The sequence below is a fragment of the Phaethon aethereus genome (genome assembly GCF_964289735.1).
Source record: "Phaethon aethereus genome assembly, chromosome: 3".
In the NCBI taxonomy this organism is placed as follows: domain Eukaryota; kingdom Metazoa; phylum Chordata; class Aves; order Phaethontiformes; family Phaethontidae; genus Phaethon; species Phaethon aethereus.
Window position 1 is genome coordinate 103,399,105 of NC_138576.1, and position 21,971 is coordinate 103,421,075.

The 21,971-nt window shown below is 44.2% G+C and overlaps 1 protein-coding gene across 1 annotated transcript; it reads left to right on the forward strand.

The window, feature by feature from the left end:
• Positions 1-2,485: 2,485 nt before the first annotated feature.
• On the forward strand, positions 2,486-17,594 carry UTP25 (UTP25 small subunit processome component; the record flags this gene model as incomplete). The annotated part of the gene is made up of 12 exons (XM_081997488.1): positions 2,486-2,586; positions 3,732-3,771; positions 4,928-5,177; positions 5,951-6,166; positions 8,276-8,364; positions 9,747-10,157; positions 11,239-11,458; positions 13,489-13,691; positions 14,931-15,113; positions 15,746-15,865; positions 16,286-16,524; positions 17,348-17,594. 12 exons carry the CDS (start codon positions 2,486-2,488, stop codon positions 17,592-17,594), a joined length of 2,319 nt encoding a protein of 772 aa, XP_081853614.1.
• Positions 17,595-21,971: the final 4,377 nt, after the last annotated feature.

The window sequence follows — 21,971 nt, forward strand, 5'->3', positions numbered from 1 at the left end:
CTGGTGAGGCCACACCTTGAATCCTGTGTTCAGTTTTGGGCCCCTCACTACAAGAAGGATGTTGAGGTGCTGGAGCGTGTCCAGAGAAGGGCAACGAAGATGGTGAGGGGTCTGGAGCACAAGTCTTATGAGGAGCGGCTGAGGGAACTGGGGTTGTTTAGTCTGAAGAAGAGGAGGCTGAGAGGAGACCTTATCGCTCTCTACAACTACCTGAAAGGGGGTTGTGGCGACGAGGGTGTCGGTCTCTTCTCCCAAGTAACTAGTGATAGGACAAGAGGAAATGGCCTCAAGTTGTGCCAGGGGAGGTTTAGATTGGATATTAGGGAAAATTTCTTCACTGAGAGAGTGGTCAGGCATTGGAACAGGCTGCCCAGGGAGGTGGTAGAGTCGCCATCTCTGGAAGCGTTCAAAAAACGTGTGGATGTGGCGCTTCAGGACATGGTTTAGGGGACATGGTGGTGCTGGATTAATGGTTGGACTTGATGATCTTGAAGGTCCTTTCCAACCTAGTGATTCTGTGATTCTGTGAAGGCAATGTTAAGGTACTTGGCCTTTTTGTAGGTGCCAGCTGTTACCAGGAAAGCAGTGACGTATAGAAACTGGCAATAGAGAATATTAAGCAAGGATAGACTGAGATGAAGGAAGAAATGAACCCTTCACATTGCTTCAGGCCAGTATCTTAAGTTATGCATCTTTCTTTTTATTATATGCCACAAAACAGCATACAACAAATAAATCGGCATTCAACTTTATAAGCTATATGCTACAGTCTGTGGTATAGCTTACGCTAAGTAACTTATGGCAAAATGATTCATAGTTTAGCTCTGTGTGTTTGGATAGGAAAGAGTATGATCGTTGCATTTATTCCGATTAAAAATATACACTAAAATGAAAAAAATGGCATCTCACAAGGGAAAAGGCAAAAGTAGAAGTAGAAAACCAGGGATGAAGAAAAGCGGCTTTTATAAACCACGGGTCTCTGGAACATGTCATGCAGATAAAAGTGCTGAAGATACACAGGTAGCAGCAGCAGACTTCTGCTGAACAGGGTTTAATGGTGGCTGTTGACAGAATTAGGTCAGCAGAGCAGATTACAAATAATTCAGGCTGTTTGCTGTGGGTTTTTTTCCAGTCTTATTGCTGGAATCAAAGACAGCAGTGCACAGGAGATCTGTAAAATAAGCATTGATGGTGATACCTTACCATGCTACCACCTAGATGCTCCAATGTAAGTTAGGTGATTTCACTTCTTCAGAAATGCATGGTCAGCTCGTGACTCAGTTTAAAATGTGAGAGTTGAGGGAGTGATTAGCAACTGTGTTTCATTTAGAACAAAGCTGCGGAAAAGCTGTGGAGCAAGCCTGCAGGGCACCAGGTTCTGCACTCCCCCTTGCACTTCCCTTCTTTGGGCTGTAAAGCCCTGGGCTGCCCGGGGAAGCAAGTAGATATTCATGGGCAGCGGTGAGGGCCCGCTGCTCCGGCCTGCAGTGAGGGCCTTGAGAGTGCCAGGCGGGCTCTGTACACACCTGCTCACTGGCCCCCACTACAAGGAAGGGGATGCGGCCTGGAAAGGCTGAGCTGCCTGCCTGGGCTACCTGTGCTCCCGTGGCCCAGGTGCCAGCCGCCGGCCTGGTGTAGAGGTCTTGCTGCCAACAAGAGGGGCTCGTGTCCTGGCGATGGGCTTGGGCCTGCCGGCCTGATGCAGCCCTGTTGGTACCCCTTGCGTGGCGTTCGTCCCGCACTGCTTCCACTCTCAAGGGAAAACACTGCTTTTAACATGTGCCCATCTGAACCAGCCTGCAGCACGGTGCCGCACCCTGCCCGGGATGTTACCGAGCCCCTGTGTTGGCGTGCCTGCAGTTGTCTAACGAGGCTGAAAGGCTTCGACACAGATTGCAGAGGTTGGCCTGTAGATGTTACTCGTCTGGGCCCTGGTAACATGGCTTCTAAGAGGCATTTGTGAATGGCAATGTATGTTAAGTAGTTGACCAACAGTTTAATCCTGAATATCATATGCTGCCTGAGCAGGGTTCTGGCCCGAGGGGTGGAGAGGGGGGAGGGGAGCTGCAGGACGGCTGTGATGGGGCACGAGGGTGATGCTGCAGCCGGGATGGCGGAAAATGGGGGACAGTAGGTATTAAGCTACAGGCACAAATCTTGCAAGCAGGTAGAAAACCATCCCCGTTGCAAAAGTGTGAATAAATGATCACAGAAGCAAGCGCTGACATTCAGAGCGTCACAGAAAAGTGCGATTAATGCTTTTTTAATTGGTAAGCGAACATCAAAATTGGACCTCAGCTCCTCTGCCGAAAGCAGGACGGCGGCGGGGCGAGGCCCAGCTTAAACCACCTGCCGAAGGGCGTGCCGGAGTGCTGGCACAAGCCGCCCGGCCCGGCCCTGCCGTACGGCAGCACGACAGCGGCGCGCTACGAGCGTGCCGTAAAGCGCGGCGGAGCGGCCCACGCGGGTGAGCGCGGCGGCCGGCATGGGGAAGCGGCGGGGTGAGCGGGAGCTGCTGCGCAGCCTGAGCAAGAAGCAGAAGAAGCACCTGCGGGAGTTCGGGGAGGAGCACCCTTTCTACGACAAGTGAGTGCTGGGGCGAGCTGGCGTCGAGCGGCCGCCCGCCCTGGGAACCGCCGGGAGAGAGCCCCGAATCCCTCGGCCGGCCGGGGCTTCCCCGCGGGGTGGGCCCACCCGCGCAGGACCGCCGTGGGAGCCGTGGTCGCCAGCATGGGGCCGGCTGCCCCGTGGTTGCAGGCCCAGAGAGCCCCGCTCAGCCCGATGGCGGCCCGGCCAGTGGCTGCTCCCTCACGTACCCTTCCTCGGGCTCCTGGGGGAAGGAGAGGCCGTGCGGCTGCGTTTTGCGCTGGCGCCCGTCAGCTTTTGGAATCTCGAAAGAAGCAGGGAAAGTGAAGAAAAAAATTGGGCTCAGGTTTGTTTGAAACAACTGCCGTAAAGGCTTCTTGTGCAGCTTCACGTAAACTTGCCAGAAACACGCTGCTTAGCCTAAATGCTGTGTGATTTGATGATGTAAAGTTTTAGAAACCTGTCAGGAAGACGGTGTTGCCTCACCTGCGTAGTTTAACGTTACATGCCGTTAGTAGCCCGCAAATAGCGTTAGGTGTTATTTGTGTGTATCCTGGGACCCTCCCGGCATGTGCTGCTTGGGTGGAAGGCAGAGTCCCGGGGAGCCGAGCCCTGTGCAGTGACACTGTCCCACTCGAGGCTCTGCATCTTCGTGCAAGAGTTGAGGTTATTTTAAGCTCAGCTTGTAGAGTGTCTTGGTGGCAGAATTGCAGTCCCAACACTGGCTAATTAATGCTGGTTTTCCTGTAGTACGTGTCTTTTCCCCACTTCATTGATGAATATTTAGTGCTAGAGGTAGGCTCTTGCTCTGCTTAGCCTTGTTATACAAACTACCCTTTTGTAGTTAGATTGCTTAGATTCCTTTTAATACCTCATCTTCTGATTAAAGCCAGATTTTGCTTTAAAACATTTCACTTCATGATCAGTTATAATGCTTGAGCGCTTGGTCTTCATATACGGAATGTAGCATTGCTTGAGAGGATAGCCTCCAAGGGTAAGTGCCAAGTCTGTTTCCTTAGGGAGAACTGCATGTTGCTTTGGTTTTAAGCTTTCTTTTAACTGCTCTAAGACTTCTGTAACTAATTTCTTTCATCTTGTGTATAACATCATTGACATAGTAAGATATTTCAGTACTTCCTTTTCAGGGTTTCTGGAAGACCAGAAGCAACTCAAATCTGTGAACTGGTAATGTATATTTATTTCTTCCTTACTTCATTTTTGCGTAGTTCAGTGAAGTGAAGCACTTAGCATTTCATGTTACAGAGTTATTCAGGCTGATTAAATTGCTCCTTTTAGAAAACTTGCTTTTAAGAGAAAAAAATGAATGTGATTTTTGTGTGGCTCTGAATTGTTCTCTACAGTGTCTAACTCAAAACTAATGCCATGAGAGGGCAGAAGCAGCAGGAAATAACATAGCTCTTCTTGGGTTTTTTGCATATTATTTAGTTACAGTGAAAAGTAAATCATGCTTTAACTCATTTTAATAATGTTAATAAACTTAGCATTGCACAAGTTAGGAGATGTTTCGCTCTCTGTTGAACTAAGAAATATGTTAATGCTCGTTCATCTTCTTCAGATTGCTAGTGCTTTACTTTTCCTTCAGTCAGGGTTTGTTAACCTCCTTCATCATCAGATTAATAAAAGACTTCAAAGTTTTAATGTGGAAAAATTCAGTATTCTGGTTCATTTGTTTTCCTTAACATTTGTGCATTAATATTGTATTTACTGATTTTTTTTTTTCCCTCTTTGGGCTGAAAGGAGCTAAAAAAGAAGTAAATGGTGCTGTGCTTATACTCCTGTTTTCACTATAATTTTGGCTGTAACCTGGCACACTGTTGTCGGTTTGTGCAAGCCCGGGGCAGAATTGACTCTGAGTCTGGCTTGTTAGAAGCTTAGAGCTTTACAGCTGAGCCAAACCTGACAGACTCCCTGGTGGACTATCGTCAACTGACAGTTATTTCACTTATCTTCTTGAAAGCCAGAAGCATTTTCAGTATGCTCTGTCCCTTGTATGTGCACCCTCCTACAATTTTTGCTCGGTGTGTGGTTTTCTTAAGAAAATCCAGTGCCAGTTCAGTAAATGCCTTGTCTGTGGAGATCAAGTGTCCTCACTCAGCTGAAACTAAAAGAACCAAATTTTGTGATGTTCTAAGTAAAATTAGTGCAGCATGAAGCATTTCAGCCTAAGTCTACCAAGATGATTTTTGAAAAATTCAATTGCATCTGCATAAGGGTAGGATGGGAGAGGGAAAACATAACACATGAACTAGAGATGAAGGCATTTGCCTGCTGCCCAACAGTGTTACTATTGTTGCTGTTACACTTGTGTTTTCCTTTCTAGTCTGAGAATTCTGATAAATCGAGTGCAGAAAGCGATTCGGAGACTGAAGTGGAACAGGTCTCTGTATATCATAAGCTCCTGGCTACCCTGAAGACCTCTCCTGAGTCTGAGAGTGAGGAAGAGGAAGATGAAAGTGAATCAGAAGAAGCTGGGGAAACTGAGACAGAAATGGACAGTGAAGGGTCCCAGGAGACTGGGGAAGTAGATGGAGGTGAAGAAGATAAAAATGATGTACCAGACCAGGAAGAAGGTAGTTTGTCTTTTCCCATGCTTTGGTAAATGTTGTTTCAGTTAGAAAGTTTGAATAACTTACATTGCCAGGATTGTGGTGTAGACTGGCTTGTTGGATGTGTGCTCTTCTGGAGTGGAAGCTCTGTTGTTCCATTGCCTTTGTGTGGGTGGGAGCAGCAGCTGCTGAAGGATTTAGCAGGGGAGAGGGTAGCTGTGCTCTTTTTCCAGCAGAGAGCCCACTGCTGCTTCCTCAGATGTTGTTTGTGCGGCAGCACAGAGGAAATCCACATGGAGCAGCATGCCAGGGGTTCTCACCCACTCACGGGAGACACAAGCTGTTTCCTCACACAGCATCTGGCTTGGCTGCTGCCACTGAGAGGAGGGGAAGGTTTGCCTCATAGCAGAGGAAAGAATATATAAATTGGAAGGAAACCACCTCTCCTTTATGATGAGGCATCCTCATTCATGGAAGTCTGCAAAGAAATTCTGGGAGAGAGGAGGCAGCTTTTTATTATTTTCAGTTATTTGGGATCTTTGGAAACTAAAATTTACATTCCCTGAATAGGTTCTTACTTTAATTTTCTCTGGGGAAACATATGTTGTGTGTTATGTAATTTATGACCTACTGTCCAAAAGTTATCTTTACTGTAGGATACCAAGCTTGATTTTATCTTTTTGGATAGAGTATTGGGAGAAAAAAAATTTGGTAACTCAAAGGGAACAACCTAGCCAGCAAGGCTGGCTATAGGCAGCAACTTTTCGAGGAGAGTATAACCCATTTCTCTCTCTAACAAGTCACAGCTACAGACGCAGCAGAGCGGATGCTTGGCCAGGAGCAGGCTGATGGCACGGATACCTCCTGTGACCCAAGTCACAGAGTAATTGAGGAGTTTACTGATGTGAAACATGAATCTGAATTTAGCTTGGAAACCAATTTCATGGAAGAGGAGAGTGGAGATTGTAATGCAGATAAGAGAGACAGCAATTCTTCACAAGCTTTTTCAGAAGGTAAAACAATATGTTTGTGTTTAGGGATCTGCCTCTAGAGGAGTATCCATAAATGGGTAAATTATTAAACACCCTAATGATATGTTATATAGCTTTGGAGTTCTTCTGCTATGTTATTCATTGTATTGCCCACATGTGAGCTGGTCACATAAGGGACACTTAACACTCGTGCAGATGTGTAGCTGAACCATTTGTTTTCTGCAGCCCCTGTGGACTGGGATTTGTGCATAGTTTCTGTTGCGACCAATAAAGCTTGAAATATCAGCAACTAGAAATGTGCGTGGAGGGGGTCATCTTGTTCTGTTGCTTTAGTAGTAGTTAACAAAGCCAGTGTAATATGAAGGGCCCTGCAAACCTGCGCTTGACTGTGGAAGATACTCTTGGCACAGACACCACAGGAGATAATCACAAAGCTGGCCTGTGAGGGCATCCTTCACAACTCAGTGGAGTTAAGAGGTGAGATTCTGGGAAGCTTGGGGCAGCCACAGTACTTTAGACAAATGCTCAGAGCTCTCTGAATTTTGAAGGTTATTGCAGAGGAGTCTGCACCAGGATCAGGAAGTCATGAGGTATCTGTGGGGTATCTTTTAAGGGTGTGGCCCAGAATCTCAACACCGCAGCGCACTGATGGCTGCAGTCCGAGCTTCAGTGTTGAAGTTGTCCCACCACGTGTAACACAAATAACTATGTGCACGGGTGTGCGATTGTTCAGTGATATGCCACACATTGGCACTTGCAGAGCTTCTATTCATATTTCATGCTCTGTGGTTTTAATATCAGATGGCATAGTTTAAGAGCGAGAAATATGTTTGTAGCATCCCTAGTGATGCTGGCTTGTCATCTTGGAGCAGCAGCTGACATTAGATCTGTGAGGCAGCCTAGTTGATACATGAAATGTGTGGAAGCATCAAAGGGCCATGTGATAGAAAAAACAGCTCATTCTTGTTACCATGAGAATATTACTTAGGCTGTTGGCATTGCATTTTAATGAGAACCATAGCTCTCCAGCTGCATGCTAAGTATCCTTAACAAAGCTGTTAAGCTGTGTTCAACCGACAAATGATGCGCTACTTTTCAGTGGGTTCCTGTAGCTTGGAAGTGGCTTTATAATCTATTACAGAAAATGAGTCACCTAAAATAGCAGAAAGGGGGTGGATATCTAGTCTGGTCCTGGGATCACTAGAATTCCTGAAAATGCTTCACGTTATTCCCTCTACTTTATCTGACAAATGCTGGAATCAGTAAAACTCAACTGAAGAGAGAACCTGTATTACGGTTAAATGATATCCTGTTCATTTGCATTGCTGGGAAGATACTCTCAACGGTACTGTAAGAGCAAATGTCTTGACTTTTGTCTGGGTAACTTGTGTGTGGGCTAGATATCCTTTGGCAAGCATTAGTGTTTGCTAATTAGTTTTCTTTATGCAGTGAGTGCTGCTGTGCTGCAAGCAGCGTAGAGAGCTTGTTTTTCAAAATAAGCTTTGCGTGTGACTTGTGCATGTCAGCGTCTTTGAATATAATATGATTTTACAGTTTCTTGCCTTTCTGTTCCAAAAAGAACTGCTGATGAGAAAAATCAGACTTTTGCTTACTTCAGGCAATTTTTGCCTCCCTTCCCCAAAACCTGCCTATCTTTCTCTGCTTTACCACAAACTGTATTCATATCATTGGCCAAAGATGCAAAGTCCTGGGCAGAACTGTTTCTAAATTAATAAGGGCAGTAAGTTCACTTGGGTCTTTACTACTGACAGCCTATTTCACCTGCAAGGGATCGATGTGCCAGAGCTTAAGGCAGAAAATTGCCACAATGTTTTCTACTACATATTGCTTTCCTGTCCAACATTTGTTTTGTGATTGAAAGTTCTAGTACTTCCATAAGTGCTTCTTTTTTTAAAGCAATCTGTCAGATCTGTTCTCTATGTTCTTGTAGAAAGAATCTGACATCTTTTCTTTCATCTCCAAGTTCTTTGAAATAACTAGTTTTAACTGTGGTGTTGGCCAGCATGGAAACTTTTAGTGTCATTTGCAAATCCATTCTGCAACTTGATTCCAGTATTAGCTGCAATAGTTCTCAGGATGTTTTGTTGTTGTTGTTGTTGTTATAAATAGATCCATTTAAACAGCACATGGACAAAGAACTTGAAGAAAAAGAAGTAGAAAAAATGTCTATGCTTCCTAAAACTTCAAGTCAAAACAGGGTAAGTGTTCTGTAGACATCCAGAGTTCCTACAGATGCCTGGATTAAAATAAGTCTTTTTTTTTTATACAAGTGAAGTAGATTCATAATTGTTATTATTAACTGTTGGCACTGGAATTGTCAAGATTTTGTTGCTGTGTTGTTGCTGAAGTGTTTTCTTCTTCACTTAGGGCTGAGCAAGAGTTGAAATCTAAAGTCTGCTGTTATGTAGGCATATGGCAACACATCTGAAAAACATAGCTTTAGAGTTTGATCTGTAGTCCCAAAACCACAGATTTAGTACTCTTGACACGAGGTGGAAACGGGACTGGTTTCTTAGTGGTAACAGGATGATACCAGGTATGTGCTCTGCAGCTGAACTTGTGAGGTGACCATGTACAGTCTTAAAAGTACTTGTGATGCACTTTCATGTTCTAGCTTCAAGATGACTGTATCTCTTGACTACAAGCCAGTAAAGAGGAATTTAATACTTACAATGTTAATACTGGAAATAGTAGGTGAATTACAGTATCAGAGAACCACCTCATTGCTTGAGAGAGAATATTGGTTTTCAAAATACTCATTTTTTAGACAAACCTTTGCTTCCTAACTTTTTCACATCTGATTTTCTTTTGGACAGTTGCCTTGCATTCTGGTCAGCCATATGCTGGGTGACATTCATTGGAAGATATCCAATGGTTAGTCAGTCAGAGAGAAAGCTGTGATTTTTTAAATTATTTTTATTTTATTTTTTTCTTTTCTGGAATATGGTGGCCAAAAATACCAGTGTCACCTGAAGCAATGCATGATATATCTTTGCTTGGTGTAGCTACTTTACAGAGATAGATAGGGACAACTTACATGGCAGAAGGCTTAAAGTGTAGAGTTTTCCCCTGCTACACCGATAGCGTTTGCCCTCAAGTCAGGCAGACTCACAACAAGATTGCATTTAGCAACTGATTCACAATTTCCTAATGGGGTTTCATTTTCATCTTTAAACAAAGTATGTACCTCAGTGTGGCTCGTCTGTAAGTGTAGTCGGATGCCAGGGTTCTCATCGTGTCCCTGGTTTGTGCCACTGGCTTGCTGGATGGATTAGGAGGGAATGACATCCTCCCCCTTCTGCTGTTTTCTCATCTGTAAAGTGAGGACAGTTACAGACACATCACTGCAAAATATATCCAGATCTACTGAGCTCAAGCTTATTGTTTTTTACCCTCGTAGACTCTAAGGAAGAGATGGCGTATTGAAAAAAAAAAAGCTTTCAACTTGTATTATGAAAAGATAATTTCTCAAATTTCATTAACTTGATTAAACTGCCAGCTGCAGTGATGTGCTTTTAAGTGTACTAAGTTTGGTACATATCACTCCTCTTTGTTGTTGTGTTTTTTTGGTTTTTTTCAGTGGCCAAGGCTGGGCCAACTAACTTTTTCTTCTACTTTGGAGAAACATAAAACTTTGAAAGCAGACAAAGAAGTTGACGTGAAACAGCTTTATCTTCACAAGCCGTTAGAATCCACTTGGCCAAAAGTGAATAAACAATTTCTGTCCTCAGTGAACAAACAAAGTGATCCCTCTTTTACTCCGTTACAAAGAGAGCTCTTCTGTATCATGAATACATACCGGGACTTGTTCTATCCAGAAAGAAATGCTTTAACAAATGGAGAAGAAATCCGGCATGCTTACTGTTTGCATGCCTTGAACCATGTTCTGAAGGCAAACGCCCAGGTGCTCAGCAACAATGCCAAACGAAGAGACCGGAAGCCAGGGACAGACAATGATGACTACAGGGATCAGGGGCTCACTAGACCTAAGGTAAGAGAGCTTCGTTAATGTGATTTCCCCCATCCCCACCCTGGTTGTCTGATCAGGCTGTATAAACATCCTGGTAGTTTATCGAAAAGTCTTTCTGTTGCTGCTCTCAGGTGACACGTTCCTGGGCCTGGGCCTTTCCACATCCCTTTATCGTGCCTGGAAGTTGTCTGCCACAGCCAGGGCAAATACGCTGTGAGAAGCAGTGGGCACAGGGTTGTTAGCCAGCCTGTTTCTGTGCTGAGCCATGAGTCTGACTTCTCTTTTTCTTTGTCTCCCTATCAGTACAGACTGACATGTCACCTTTTCCTGCTTCCATTTCTAAATCTACCAGTACAGAACAGTGCCTCCACACTGATCTTCAGTGCTAGTTCAGGTAGCGTAGGCTGTCACCCAGTGTGGGATTTCACAGAAATTTTTTTGTCCTTGGGCATTTGTAAGGACTTGCCTGCCTGGAAAGATCCTTCCAAGGGAGACCTCAGGGAATCCCAGTCCCATTGTCAAGGCCACCCATCACAGTTGGTGGAGCGGGCCTGAAACCAAGGCTCCCTGGATTCACAGCACCCTCTAGTCGATAACCGGGTGGATTCAGCTAGGGCTAGCCTGTCACTGGTGGTGCCAACTACCTGTTGAACAGATTCGGAGTTGGGTTTCATTGTTTGCAGCACGTCTGGCAAATGCCTTTGGTTTCTGTGTTGACTCCCCAGTTAGATATTTGTATTTCAGAGTGCTGTGCAGAGGCTGTTGCCACCCATCCAGGAGCCAGTTGACCCTGTCTGTGTATTGTGGGAGCTCTTGCTTACTTGGGGAGGTAGGGAGAACAGGAGAACATGCTTAGTTTTCAATTCCCTGTAATGGTACCCTGGGTGTGAGATGAGGAACCAAACTGAGCTGCTGGCCAGTACCTGTCCATGAGCACACTGCATCCCAACATATCCTCCCCCCTTGCTGCATGTCAGGATTGCTTTGTTTCCATTATTGGGATGCCCATGGGGGCAGATCTAAGTAAAAAAACTTGTTTAACATACAGTTAACCGTGAATGTTCATATTTTATGGGTTACTGTGTTCTGTTGATCTGCACAGGTACTGATGATAGTGCCCTTCAGGGAATGTGCTTTACGAATTGTGCATATTTTCATCAGCCTTCTTGAAGTGAATGACAAAAGAAAAATAGATGTAAGTAATAAAAAGCGCTTCAAAGGGGAGTTTGGCTCTGACCCAGAAGAGAAGCCCCCCAACCTGAAAAGACCTGAAGATTATGAAGCGGTCTTTGCTGGCAACATTGATGACCACTTCAGAATTGGTAATGACCTACTTGAACAGATGATTTTTAGCCAGTAAGGAACTGAGAAGTAACAGGTTCTTCCTAAATGTCTAGGAGTTACAGGGCTGGAAGTTCTGGTGAGACTCTAGGCTCTGTGGTATTCATGCTGGCTTTGCACTGGCAACCTTGATTTTTCTGAAAATCTTTCTTGCCTTGCCAGAACTTAAAAAGGAAGAGAAAATATAGAAGTAATGATTTTCACAAGAAGTTCAGAATCACTTAGAATGCAATGATTGCTTTATCGTCACAGGACTGCCCACACCTCATTTTTAAAGAGGACAGCCTTGCTTATGCAGCGAAGTCTTTCATGTTATTGAAAAAAAAAATCTTTTGGGTTTAATCAGCCTATTCACAATGTCTCTTGTAATCGGTAATGGTTGGAACAAAACTAAACCACAGTACTGAGCAAAGCAGTTTTCTACCATGCTGCCCATGGTTATCATGAAAGCAGGGGGGTAGCCAGCAAGTAGGACTGTTGGACAAGCATCAGATTTGAGACTATTTCATAATATTGTAATCTTGTGCTGTTTTAGTAACTCAGTATGCAGAGAATTAGCTAGTGGCTTGGTTCCTGGAGCTGCCGTGATGAGTAGGCAATTTTTCTAAATTAACTTGACAGATCAGAGGCTTTTGAAATTATTGCCCCTTGAAAGATAAATTGGCATCCCAAGAGGTTTAATGATACAGTGGAAGATGCAAGCAGGTCCCACTCAGTCTTTCTTCCTTCCCCAGTGAATATCTCTCTGGCTGAGAGCATCTTACTTTAGCATAATAATTTTCCTCTCCCATGCCACAGTCTGCTTGATCCACTTAACTATGTGTGAAGAAATGCTTGGAGAAACTTTCAGTGCTGTTACTTGTAGAAGCAAATCATAGAAGCAGAAAAATTCTTTCTTGCTGTACCTCACACTCTGTTACTTCTGCACAAAGATCTAATTTAAAGCACATTTGTTATGCCTTACTAAAACCACCCTTTGACATTTTTAAACAGAAAAAAGACTTGGTGGTGTTAACCTGTGTATATGCTGTGACAAGTGCTATCTTCTTCCTGGAAATTCAACCAATTGTGCCTTCCACCCCCCAGTTTTCTCACTGGGTTAAAATAGATAGCAGGAGAGGTCTCTGCTGATGTCTCTGTGAAATTCTTGCAAGTGCCTTCAGCTGTGCCTGTGGTAGCTGGCTTCACACAGAGAGGGAGAGAAGTGAAGACACCTGTGTGGGGCAAACTGTAGTGGGATGATTTGAATACAATCCAGACTACCTGGATTTTTAAGATCAGAAAACTGTGGGTCCTAGCAGGGTTGCTGTGTAGTTACAACATAAGGAATCAAAGGAGTTTTTTACCTCCTTGTTCTTTGTTTAATATGAGAGGTGATGCATCAGCTAGTTCAGCATGTACACTGCAATGTGTGGTGTGAGAAGCAGTGCCAGGGAAGGTGCAAGACTGGTTGTGCTTTCAGTTATTGTCACATGAAGAACCCTTTGTGTCTTAGTAGCAACTCTTGTGGCCATGTGAATAAAGGCAGTTTATAGTCAAGAAGGTCCACACTGAATCTTTCATGGTGGAGTAACATAATGGTTACTGTAGTACCTAATGGCAGAGACCAAAGTCCAGGATTTAGGGAGAAGGGAATAGTTAATCATTTCTGCTTTTTCTTTTTTTTTTCCCCTTAAGTTCTTCAGCCCCCTTCCACCCTTTTAGCAGAAAATCACAAATGAATGTGTTTCAGTTAAAAAATGTTGTCCCGGCTATGAAAGATCTGGAAAAAAGTACTACTGAAACAGTTTGCTGAACTTCATGAAAATCTGCCAAATGCTTGTCAAATGGGGGTGGGTAAGCACTTTTCAGGGAAGAAGAGTTTCAGGCATTTTGGTTTTGTCCAGCAATAATCATTTGTATGTGTTAAGGGAGAGGAAGTATAGGGAGTTACTGTTACCAGAGCCTGCTGGACGGAAATGGTTGGTAATTGACCTTAACTAAGAATATGCTGTTGGTTGTTGTCGGACAGGCATTGCGATTCTTCAAAAGAGTATGAGATTATATGCGCCATTTTACTCATCGGATGTCATCATTGCCTCTCCCCTGGGTATGAGGACTATTATTGGCGCAGAGGGGGAGAAGAAGAGAGATTTTGATTTTCTGTCATCAATAGAAATTCTCATAATTGATCAAGCAGATATTTACCTGATGCAGAATTGGGAACATGTTCTGGTGCGTTTTCCGTATGTATTAATTTTTGTGTTGTACTGTGTCTCGTTAGTCTGATAGAACTTAGTTTTGGCCATGAACAGTATTGCTATTTTTTTTACTGACTTGATTCCAGACATGTGTTCCTGTTCCTTTTCCTCCTGCCACCCTGATATTTTCCTTGTACTAAGAATATTCTTTATACAGACTTTTGGGTAGTATTCAGCACCTGTTCTCGATAAATATTAGTATTTGATGCTTTAGTGGCATATTTCATCAGAGCTTTTTTTTTGTACAGTTCTAATTATCTTTCAGAATGAGATAATGATGGTTCCTTAAATCACATCTGGGAGAAAATACGCCAGCTGTCTGACTGCCCAGTGCCTCAGTCAGATTGCAGTGTGAGGAATCTCCACAGCCTAATCCAGGTTCCTCCAGAAGGCAATAGGAGCTGGTGCTTGTCTCCACTGACTGGAGATACCAAGCATTAGTCATGTCTGAAGTTAAACAGTGTGAGGATTTTCCTGTACATATAATGAAAATACAGCTCTTGGATTGCGGCTAGTATGCAGTAGTACCGATGCTTTTTGGCTTTTGATTAATAAAAGTTTTCAGGATTGAAAGGTTGGGGGGTTTTTCCTACCTAGAAACACCTTTGAGGTACCTGGGCCCGTGCATTTTGACAGCATGATGTTACTGTAGAATGTGTCTTGTTGCCTGGGGAGTCCCAGGAAAGGCACATCAGCCTACACTATATCCAAGGAATCAGTCCTGTAGCCTGTTTCCTGCTTTTCCCTTTGGGTGCGGCTGCCTGCCATGCAGTGGCAGTGACGCCAGTCCAAGGCATCATTCAGTGAGGCCAAAATGAGGTTAATTTCTTCACTTGCACCCAAACACTCCCTGAACGCAATGGGAACTGCATTTGAGCTTCTTTTAGCTCAGAAATGTTGGGCCCATTGACTTAAATACAAACAAACAAATAAATCCATTATAATTGCCCGATGGGAGGAGACTGGAAGCAAAGGTTATTGTTACTGATGACTAAAGAGATGGCAGCTTTCAGTTCTGTGGCGTGAAATCCAAGTAAATTACTCTTGCTGTGATCAATAAATTCCAGACAGTCGTGTCTTGGGAGATTACTACTCTTTTATATTCTGTGCTGTCTTGCTTGTCCCTGCCCCCTTTCTTGCTGCTGTTAAGGCTCTGGCAGCCCGGGTGCAAGGCTGTCAGTCTGTAGCGATGTGTTTCCATCTCTCTGTGCAGCACCTGATGAAACACATTAACCTGCTGCCTCTGGATTCCCATGGGGTAGACTTTTCCCGAGTGCGAATGCTGAATCTCAATAACTGGTCCAAGTACTACCGCCAGACGCTGCTGTTCAGCGCTCTTCAGGATCCCCAGATTAACTCTGTCTTCAACAAACACTGCGTCAATTACGTGGGGCAGGTGAGTTCACAGACAATCCGAAAGCCTTCTTTTAAATGCTAGTGTAAGGGAGGGGGAGAGGAACAGAAAACCCAGCATGTGGAAAAATTCCATAACTCAGTTGTGGAAAGACTGTGCCAGTCATTTCCATTATCCAAGGATTTCAGTCTGAACCTCTGTGACGCTACATGACAATTTCTAATGCTGTGCCAAAGGCATGAAGAACTCTTCTTGCAGCGACACTTACTTGATGCTTTCCTTTCATGGGTAGCTGTTTCATGTCAGAAATCATATTTTGCTTTTTCTTAATTTGACGTGCACAGGCTATCTTGGTTTATTTATTTTGTGGTTAAATGGAGGGTTTGCCTGCTTTTTTTTTTTCCTCCTACTGTATAAGTACAAACTGCTATTACTTTGAAAGAAACAGGAAAAGTAAAAACCTTAGTTGTCCATCTCAAATACATGGAAGTCGGGGCATAAGCATGTATATTTAACATCTGGTGTGTGTCTATATGAATGTGGTTTTGTATTGGAGCTTTCTTAAAAACAGCCTTGGGCACTGCATGCGGGTGCGAGTTAGGAGCAGAAAGCTGGCTGGAGTGTGGCTGCCTTTGAAACGCTGCTTCCCTAAACGTCCTGCTTTCGTCTTGCAGGTGGCCGTCCGCAACGTACCGCTCAGTGGCTCCATTAGCCACGTTGTGGTCCAGCTTCCTCATGTTTTTCGGAGGCTGGAAGCTGAAAATGTAACTTCTGTAATAGATACAAGGTACTCTGTGTTCCAGGCTGTTTTGCTATGCCCTAATGACTGCAATTTCGAATTTAGTTGAGCATACTGTTTCCTGCAGAGCACAATGTGATTTCACCGTAAAAGTACACCTTCATGAGTCTTCAACTGCAGGCTAGGCTCTGCGCAGGTGGAGGGGAATACTGAACTTCTCCTTGCCAAAGGCACTGGAGAATAAAGTCTGGGAAAGGAATACCAGTCTCTGCCGTAACTGTGTAGTGCTGACAAAGCCTTTGCCTTTTATCTTCTACACGTGTAGGAATCCTGTGAAGTTAAAGAAGGAAAAATGTAGTCAAAATCTGCTGTAGCGTGTTGTCTGATGATATTCCTGTTTGAGGTCATATTGGTATTGGAAAGCTAAATGCTAACTCTGTTTAAAACCTATTTGTTTTCTCAACTGAGGTTTCAGTTTTTCATCAACAAAGTTTTGCCTGAGTACCGCGACGCCATCATGTCACACACGCTCATTTATGTTCCATCGTATTTTGACTATGTGCGTCTTCGAAATTACTTCAAGAAAGAGGAGCTGAATTTTACTCACATTTGTGAATACACTAAAAAGGCTGGTGTCTGCAGAGCAAGGCGGTTCTTTCTCAAGGGAGAGAAGCAGTTCTTATTGTTCACTGAGCGCTTCCACTTTTACAAAAGGTGAATCGTAGACTGAGTTTTCCTTTGAGTTGCATGTGTGCTGTTTTGGAAGTAGAGTCTGACCTTAATCATAGGTGGGCTATGTTGCTTTTTTTGAATCTGTTGGATCTGTCTGAGGACTTCTTTGACTGAAGTAAGAGCTTTTCAGTTTACTTTAAAACCTTTGCATGTTGTCGGCAGTCCCTTGTGGAGACTCGAATACTTTGGTATGCATCCGGCTTTATTCAGGAAGTTCCACTGCCTGCCAGGTGGCCGCTGCCAAGTTCCACTGGTGTCAGGACAGGATGATATAGCCTGCAAAATGTGATTCATTGTGCCTTTTATTTGTGTTCATCTGTGCCACAATAATTACATAAAATTCTGTAAAAAGGTACATAATTGGTTCAATAATGCAATACAGCAAGCTGAGGCCACCTGGAAAATTTGCTGCGTCCTGACCGGAGCCAGTTAGAAGTTCCTAACAGAACATTTTTCTTCTATTAGCAGAAGATGTTTTGGCAAATACAAAAAGTTTCATGAGGCTCAGTCTGATCAAGCTTCACTGTCTTAAAATCCAAGCTAAAGAGGCTGAATACTGCAGAAATTGGTGGTGGTCTGTACTTCAGAGGAAGTCTTTGTGCCTGGTGGTGTTGGATATTCTCCCCTTAACTTCCACATGCGTGTCAAGTTTAATCTTCAGTCTATGACACGGGATTTGTAGATTTGAGTTACAACTAATGTGCGTTGAATTTAATGGAAATTGGAAGAACTGAGATAGGATTGGCATTTTAACATGCACATTTTGTAACAAAGTTACTTTTTTGGTTTTTTTCCCCTACTACAGGTATACCATAAAAGGCATTAGGAACCTCATCTTCTATGAGTTACCAACCTACTCCCACTTCTACAGTGAGATTTGTAATATGATGAAGGCCACGGACAGTGGAGTAGATGCTACTTGGACCTGTACTGTGCTCTACTCCAAGTATGATGCTCAGAAATTGGCTGCAGTGGTTGGCATAGATCGCACAGCTCAAATGCTACAGTCCAAGAAAAATGTGCACCTCTTTGTCACAGGAGAGAATGAATAAGTGATATTGCAGACTAGACAATTGAATGCACCTGGATTTTACTCCTAATGCACTTTTTGATGTTGCTTTTTAAAAAAGTATTAAACTTCTTACTCCTTTTTACTAAATATTCTGTTGAAATTGTTCATATAGTATTAAATTTTATATTTCAGTACTCTGTCCAACAAGAAATGAGAAATGTCATTCCAGAAAGCAGGGATTGGGGGTTTCTTCTGTATAGAAACAAAATCAATCCAGAACTATTATTCTTGTGTATTGAAAAACTCACTGGTCAGTAAAGATCGATGCTGTGATAAATAACTTTTGATTGGATTGCTTCACTTCATTTTCAGGTGTTGCAAACTTGCCACCTTTTATCAAAGGCAACTTTTTCCTTTAATCTCGGGGAAAAAATGGTGCCCAAGTATTAATGTGGTCACTGTTCTGTAAGCCTGCATAAGGGAGGTGCAGGCGAAGGCTCTTCAACTCAGGCGTACTGTTGAATGACGGTTGAACTCGCTTCAACTTGACAGTTGTGAGAACTAGAATCCACGAATGTGCAGGGGTAGGAGCTATGGTTTTGTGTTTTTTCCTGAGTGACCTAAAATGTCTCTGCCTCCTGTTTACAACAGCCCCTCTGGCCGGTCAGTTTTACCAGGAGTAAGTTTTTTCCAAAGGAAAATCAAGAGCTGAACTTGGCAGGGAGACGAGCCTAGGCCTGCCTAGCCCCGCGGTCGCCAAAGCAGCGTGGTGGAGTACACAACCGTGCGGTGCAGTTGCAAGTACCTGTGCTCTTGTATCTCACAGCATGGGTGAGGTTTGGTTGGCTTTTCTTTCCTCTGAATGGTTGCTTATGGACAGCATGGAAACAGTATGGAAGCATCATGGTGCTGCCTCTTCTTTCTTTTCTCCTCCCAGCAAGCTAAGCCTAGTTTAAAAGGAGATGAAAGTAGAGAGCGCCGTTTTTGTAAGCATGTGTCTAGGACCATGGGAAGATTCTTCTGTGGAGGGGCAGGTGAGGGTGAGCCCAAATGCAAGAAGGAAACGTCCATCCTGTGATAAGCTTTGAGGGAATTCTTGTCTGGGAGGTTTAAGTAAATATACCATTTACTTGAGTAAATGCACAGGCACATACTTTTAGCCAATTTTTTTTTACCATATTCTTGGTTCCTGTATTTCTCAGAGGCTGTGAACTTGGGTAGTAACTGAAGTCCTGAAATCATTTAGTAGACATGTGAGTATGCAGTCTCTCGCTTTGCATTTTAAGTAATGGTTCCTGTTATGTACCTCTGCCGGAGCACACAAGAATTAAAAGCCAGCCACAGCAACGTTCTCCTGGTGAATATCTGTCCGCTGTACGGCAGAGACAGCAGTAGCAGCAAACAAAGATTCTTCTTGTACGGCCTAGGCTTGATGTGGGAGAATTGTGGCTGTGCATATGAATTCAAGCACACAAAATAGGATTAAGGAATTTTCTTTCTGTGCTGGATGTACTTAGCAGAGATGAATAGCTGACCTCAGGAAGCTAAAGTGGGATAGCTACTTAGGGAGATAAAATAATGCAGTGCAGCTACTGTTTAAAGAAGCAGCAAGAGTTTTCTGCCAGAGCCTTAAGTACGCAAGGATTTTTCTGCCCTGGCTGAAGTGAATAGCAAAGTGCCTTGATGGGAGTAGGGCTGCACTGTAGACCGAGACCCTCGTAATTTTTCTGTTGACTACCTGGGTTTGTTCCGAAGACAAGCATACTTTGAAATGTGAAATGTATATGTGAGTGTTAGGTTTTTAATGTTGATTACTAACTCACTCATTTCCATAGTGTGTAAATGCCTCTGCACTGCCTCCAGTTAGTGCCCTGAGATGCAGGCACGCAGCTGACGTGTGCTTGCCCTCGGAGAGCTCAGGCGTGAGGTTTTTCTGCCCTAGCAAATCTTGCTTGCTTTAGTAGGGAGCCTCGTAAGCCAACGCAAGAAATCCTGCCTAGGAGGTCACGCTAGCGGATCGGACGGGTTTGGTGGTATGGGGAGCCTGTCTGTGCTGGAGTGAAGGCGTTTCTGTTCCCTGGTGCTTCCTGCTACCCCTGTGCTGTGGTGGTCCCACACCTCGGGTATTGGCCCACTTGATAGGGGAACTGTGGTGAGCTGGGGAGAGGATTTGGTCTTGTTTGAAACTTTCCTTCACGCCCCTTTTATCTTATTTTAAACAATTCCCTGGTGCGGTTCACAGCCCTTGGCTTGTCCATGAGGATCTCCGAAGACAGAGAGTTACCGGGAGCTGGCGAGTGCTATGGTCAGAGTTTGGCCCATCCTGGGTGCATGTTCATGGATACCAATGCTTCATGTGCTGGAGCAACTGCTGGCTCCGGACGAGTTACTTAAGAAACCATCTTATAACGCATCTTCCTGACGATAATGCGGCTTTCAGAGAGGTGGCTGAACTTAATGCATTCTTGTGGACGCTCTTAGTCAATTTTAGAAATGGATATGTACCTCTGGGGTTTGTCTTTTTTTTAATTAATACTTCTTTTTAAAGTTCAAATTCTGACAGAAATGGAATAAGACGTTAGTAAATACAATATTTTACTTTTTCATACTTGACAGTATGCGAACATGGCATGGCAAGTTTTTTGCAACTTTTTCACAAGAATGCCCCAATCATGAGTAACTACTCATCTTGAGGAAACAAAACTAAATCCTGTTCATTTTGGCATCAGAGCCATCCCTTCAAGGGCTGGTGATCTTTCTTAAGAATCCTTTTTTTGTTGACATTTCAAGAGAATCTCGGAATAATGAAAACTAATCCTGTATCCTTTTTATTTTTTAAAGGCATTGTAACGCCGTGTGAGGGTTGACTTGCATCGGGTATGCGGCTTTCCAGACATGGCAGCTAACATGCAGTAGTGCCGAAGCATTAGCAGCCAGCTTTGGGGAATTCAAACACAAGGGTAAAAATAAACTGAGATTAAGATGTTAAACACACATTGCTTTTCAGCATCTCCCATCTCTCAGGAAATCCTAGTCATTGATGACCAAGAGGAAAGACATACTTGTTTCTATAGGTAGATTGTTCCTTCAGCTAATGAGCTGATGTAACAGCTCCTTTTTTCACTAGTAAAACTTCATCAGGATAATAGGTTTGTTACGTTTTGTTGCCCCTTTCAAAGATAACAAAAAGGCAATGTGTTTTTTTCTTCCTTCTGCAAATGTGTTTGTAGGATAGGAGCCAGCCTTCTGCTGCTGACTGTATTAATGTGGAGGAGGGAGGGAAAGGTGACTTCAGGACAGTCTGTCTCCAGCGCTGGGGAGCTGCATCCCGCAAGGAGGCAGGTTGTTAGTTTTGCAGCAGTCATTGGGAGACACGGGATGAATCACGTGAGAGAGAAACTGGAGCATTCCTGTTAATAACGGCAGAATTAACAATTACTTTACAGTTGTGCTGTCACAGGCTGCCAGGATTTTTCAGCTCCATGTTAGTCATGCTCCCGTGGCCGCAGCCCCAGGAGCTCCTCTCCAGGGTTTGCGATTGCTTCGGACTTGGTAGCCAAGCGTGTCTGATGAAGCAGTTTGCTTTCTGATGGCGGGGATTCAGAAAACATATGTGGAGGTAGGAGGGGGCTGTGCAAAGAGGGAGAGGGCAAGTGGCGGACGGCAGTGCCTCCCGTGAGGGAGCCTGCTGGGCCGCCCGGCCGCTGTCCTGCCCAGGGACCGACCTCCACGGCGGAGGGCTCCTCTCTTCGCCATGCCGGTCTGTTCAGAGACCTCCTGCAGGTTCTGCACTGGGAAGGCAGCCAGTGTCCTGGGGAAGGTCACTGGGGTGAGGCGTCATCTTTTCCCCTCCCCAGAGACGCCAGGTGACCGTTAATCCCATAGAGAAGGCGAAGGTGCTGCTGCCAGGCAGGCACCAACGCTGGCTGAGTTGTGCCGTGCAACAGCCCAGGACTAGGAGGGCAGAAAGCCAGAAGAAGCCTGACGGCAAAACACCGCACGATAGATGTGTGTTACAGTGGCCAGCTCTCAGCCTGGCCAACAGGACCCTTTTGCCCACACAAGATCCAAGACATAGTTTGGTCCCTGTGGCTTTAAATCTCATCCCCTGTGCTGAGCTTCACAGTAAAGGATAATTAATTAACACAGGGCTGGTTACATTTTAATTAACCATTAGCTTCAGCAGTGCTTGGGGGTTGCTTGTTTTAGCAGGTAGACTGTGAGTTGAGCTGAGGCCACCAACTCTTGGATGGATAAACAGCTAATGCATACGAGCTAGTACTGTGAATTAGTTACCTGAAATGGGGCTGCTGAAATGGTCGTAACATTGAATGGTATTTAAGAAAGAAATATTTGATTATGTAAAAGAGATGCAGGAATCCTCAGTAAAGGACAGGAGAGAGATCAAGGTAAGGTA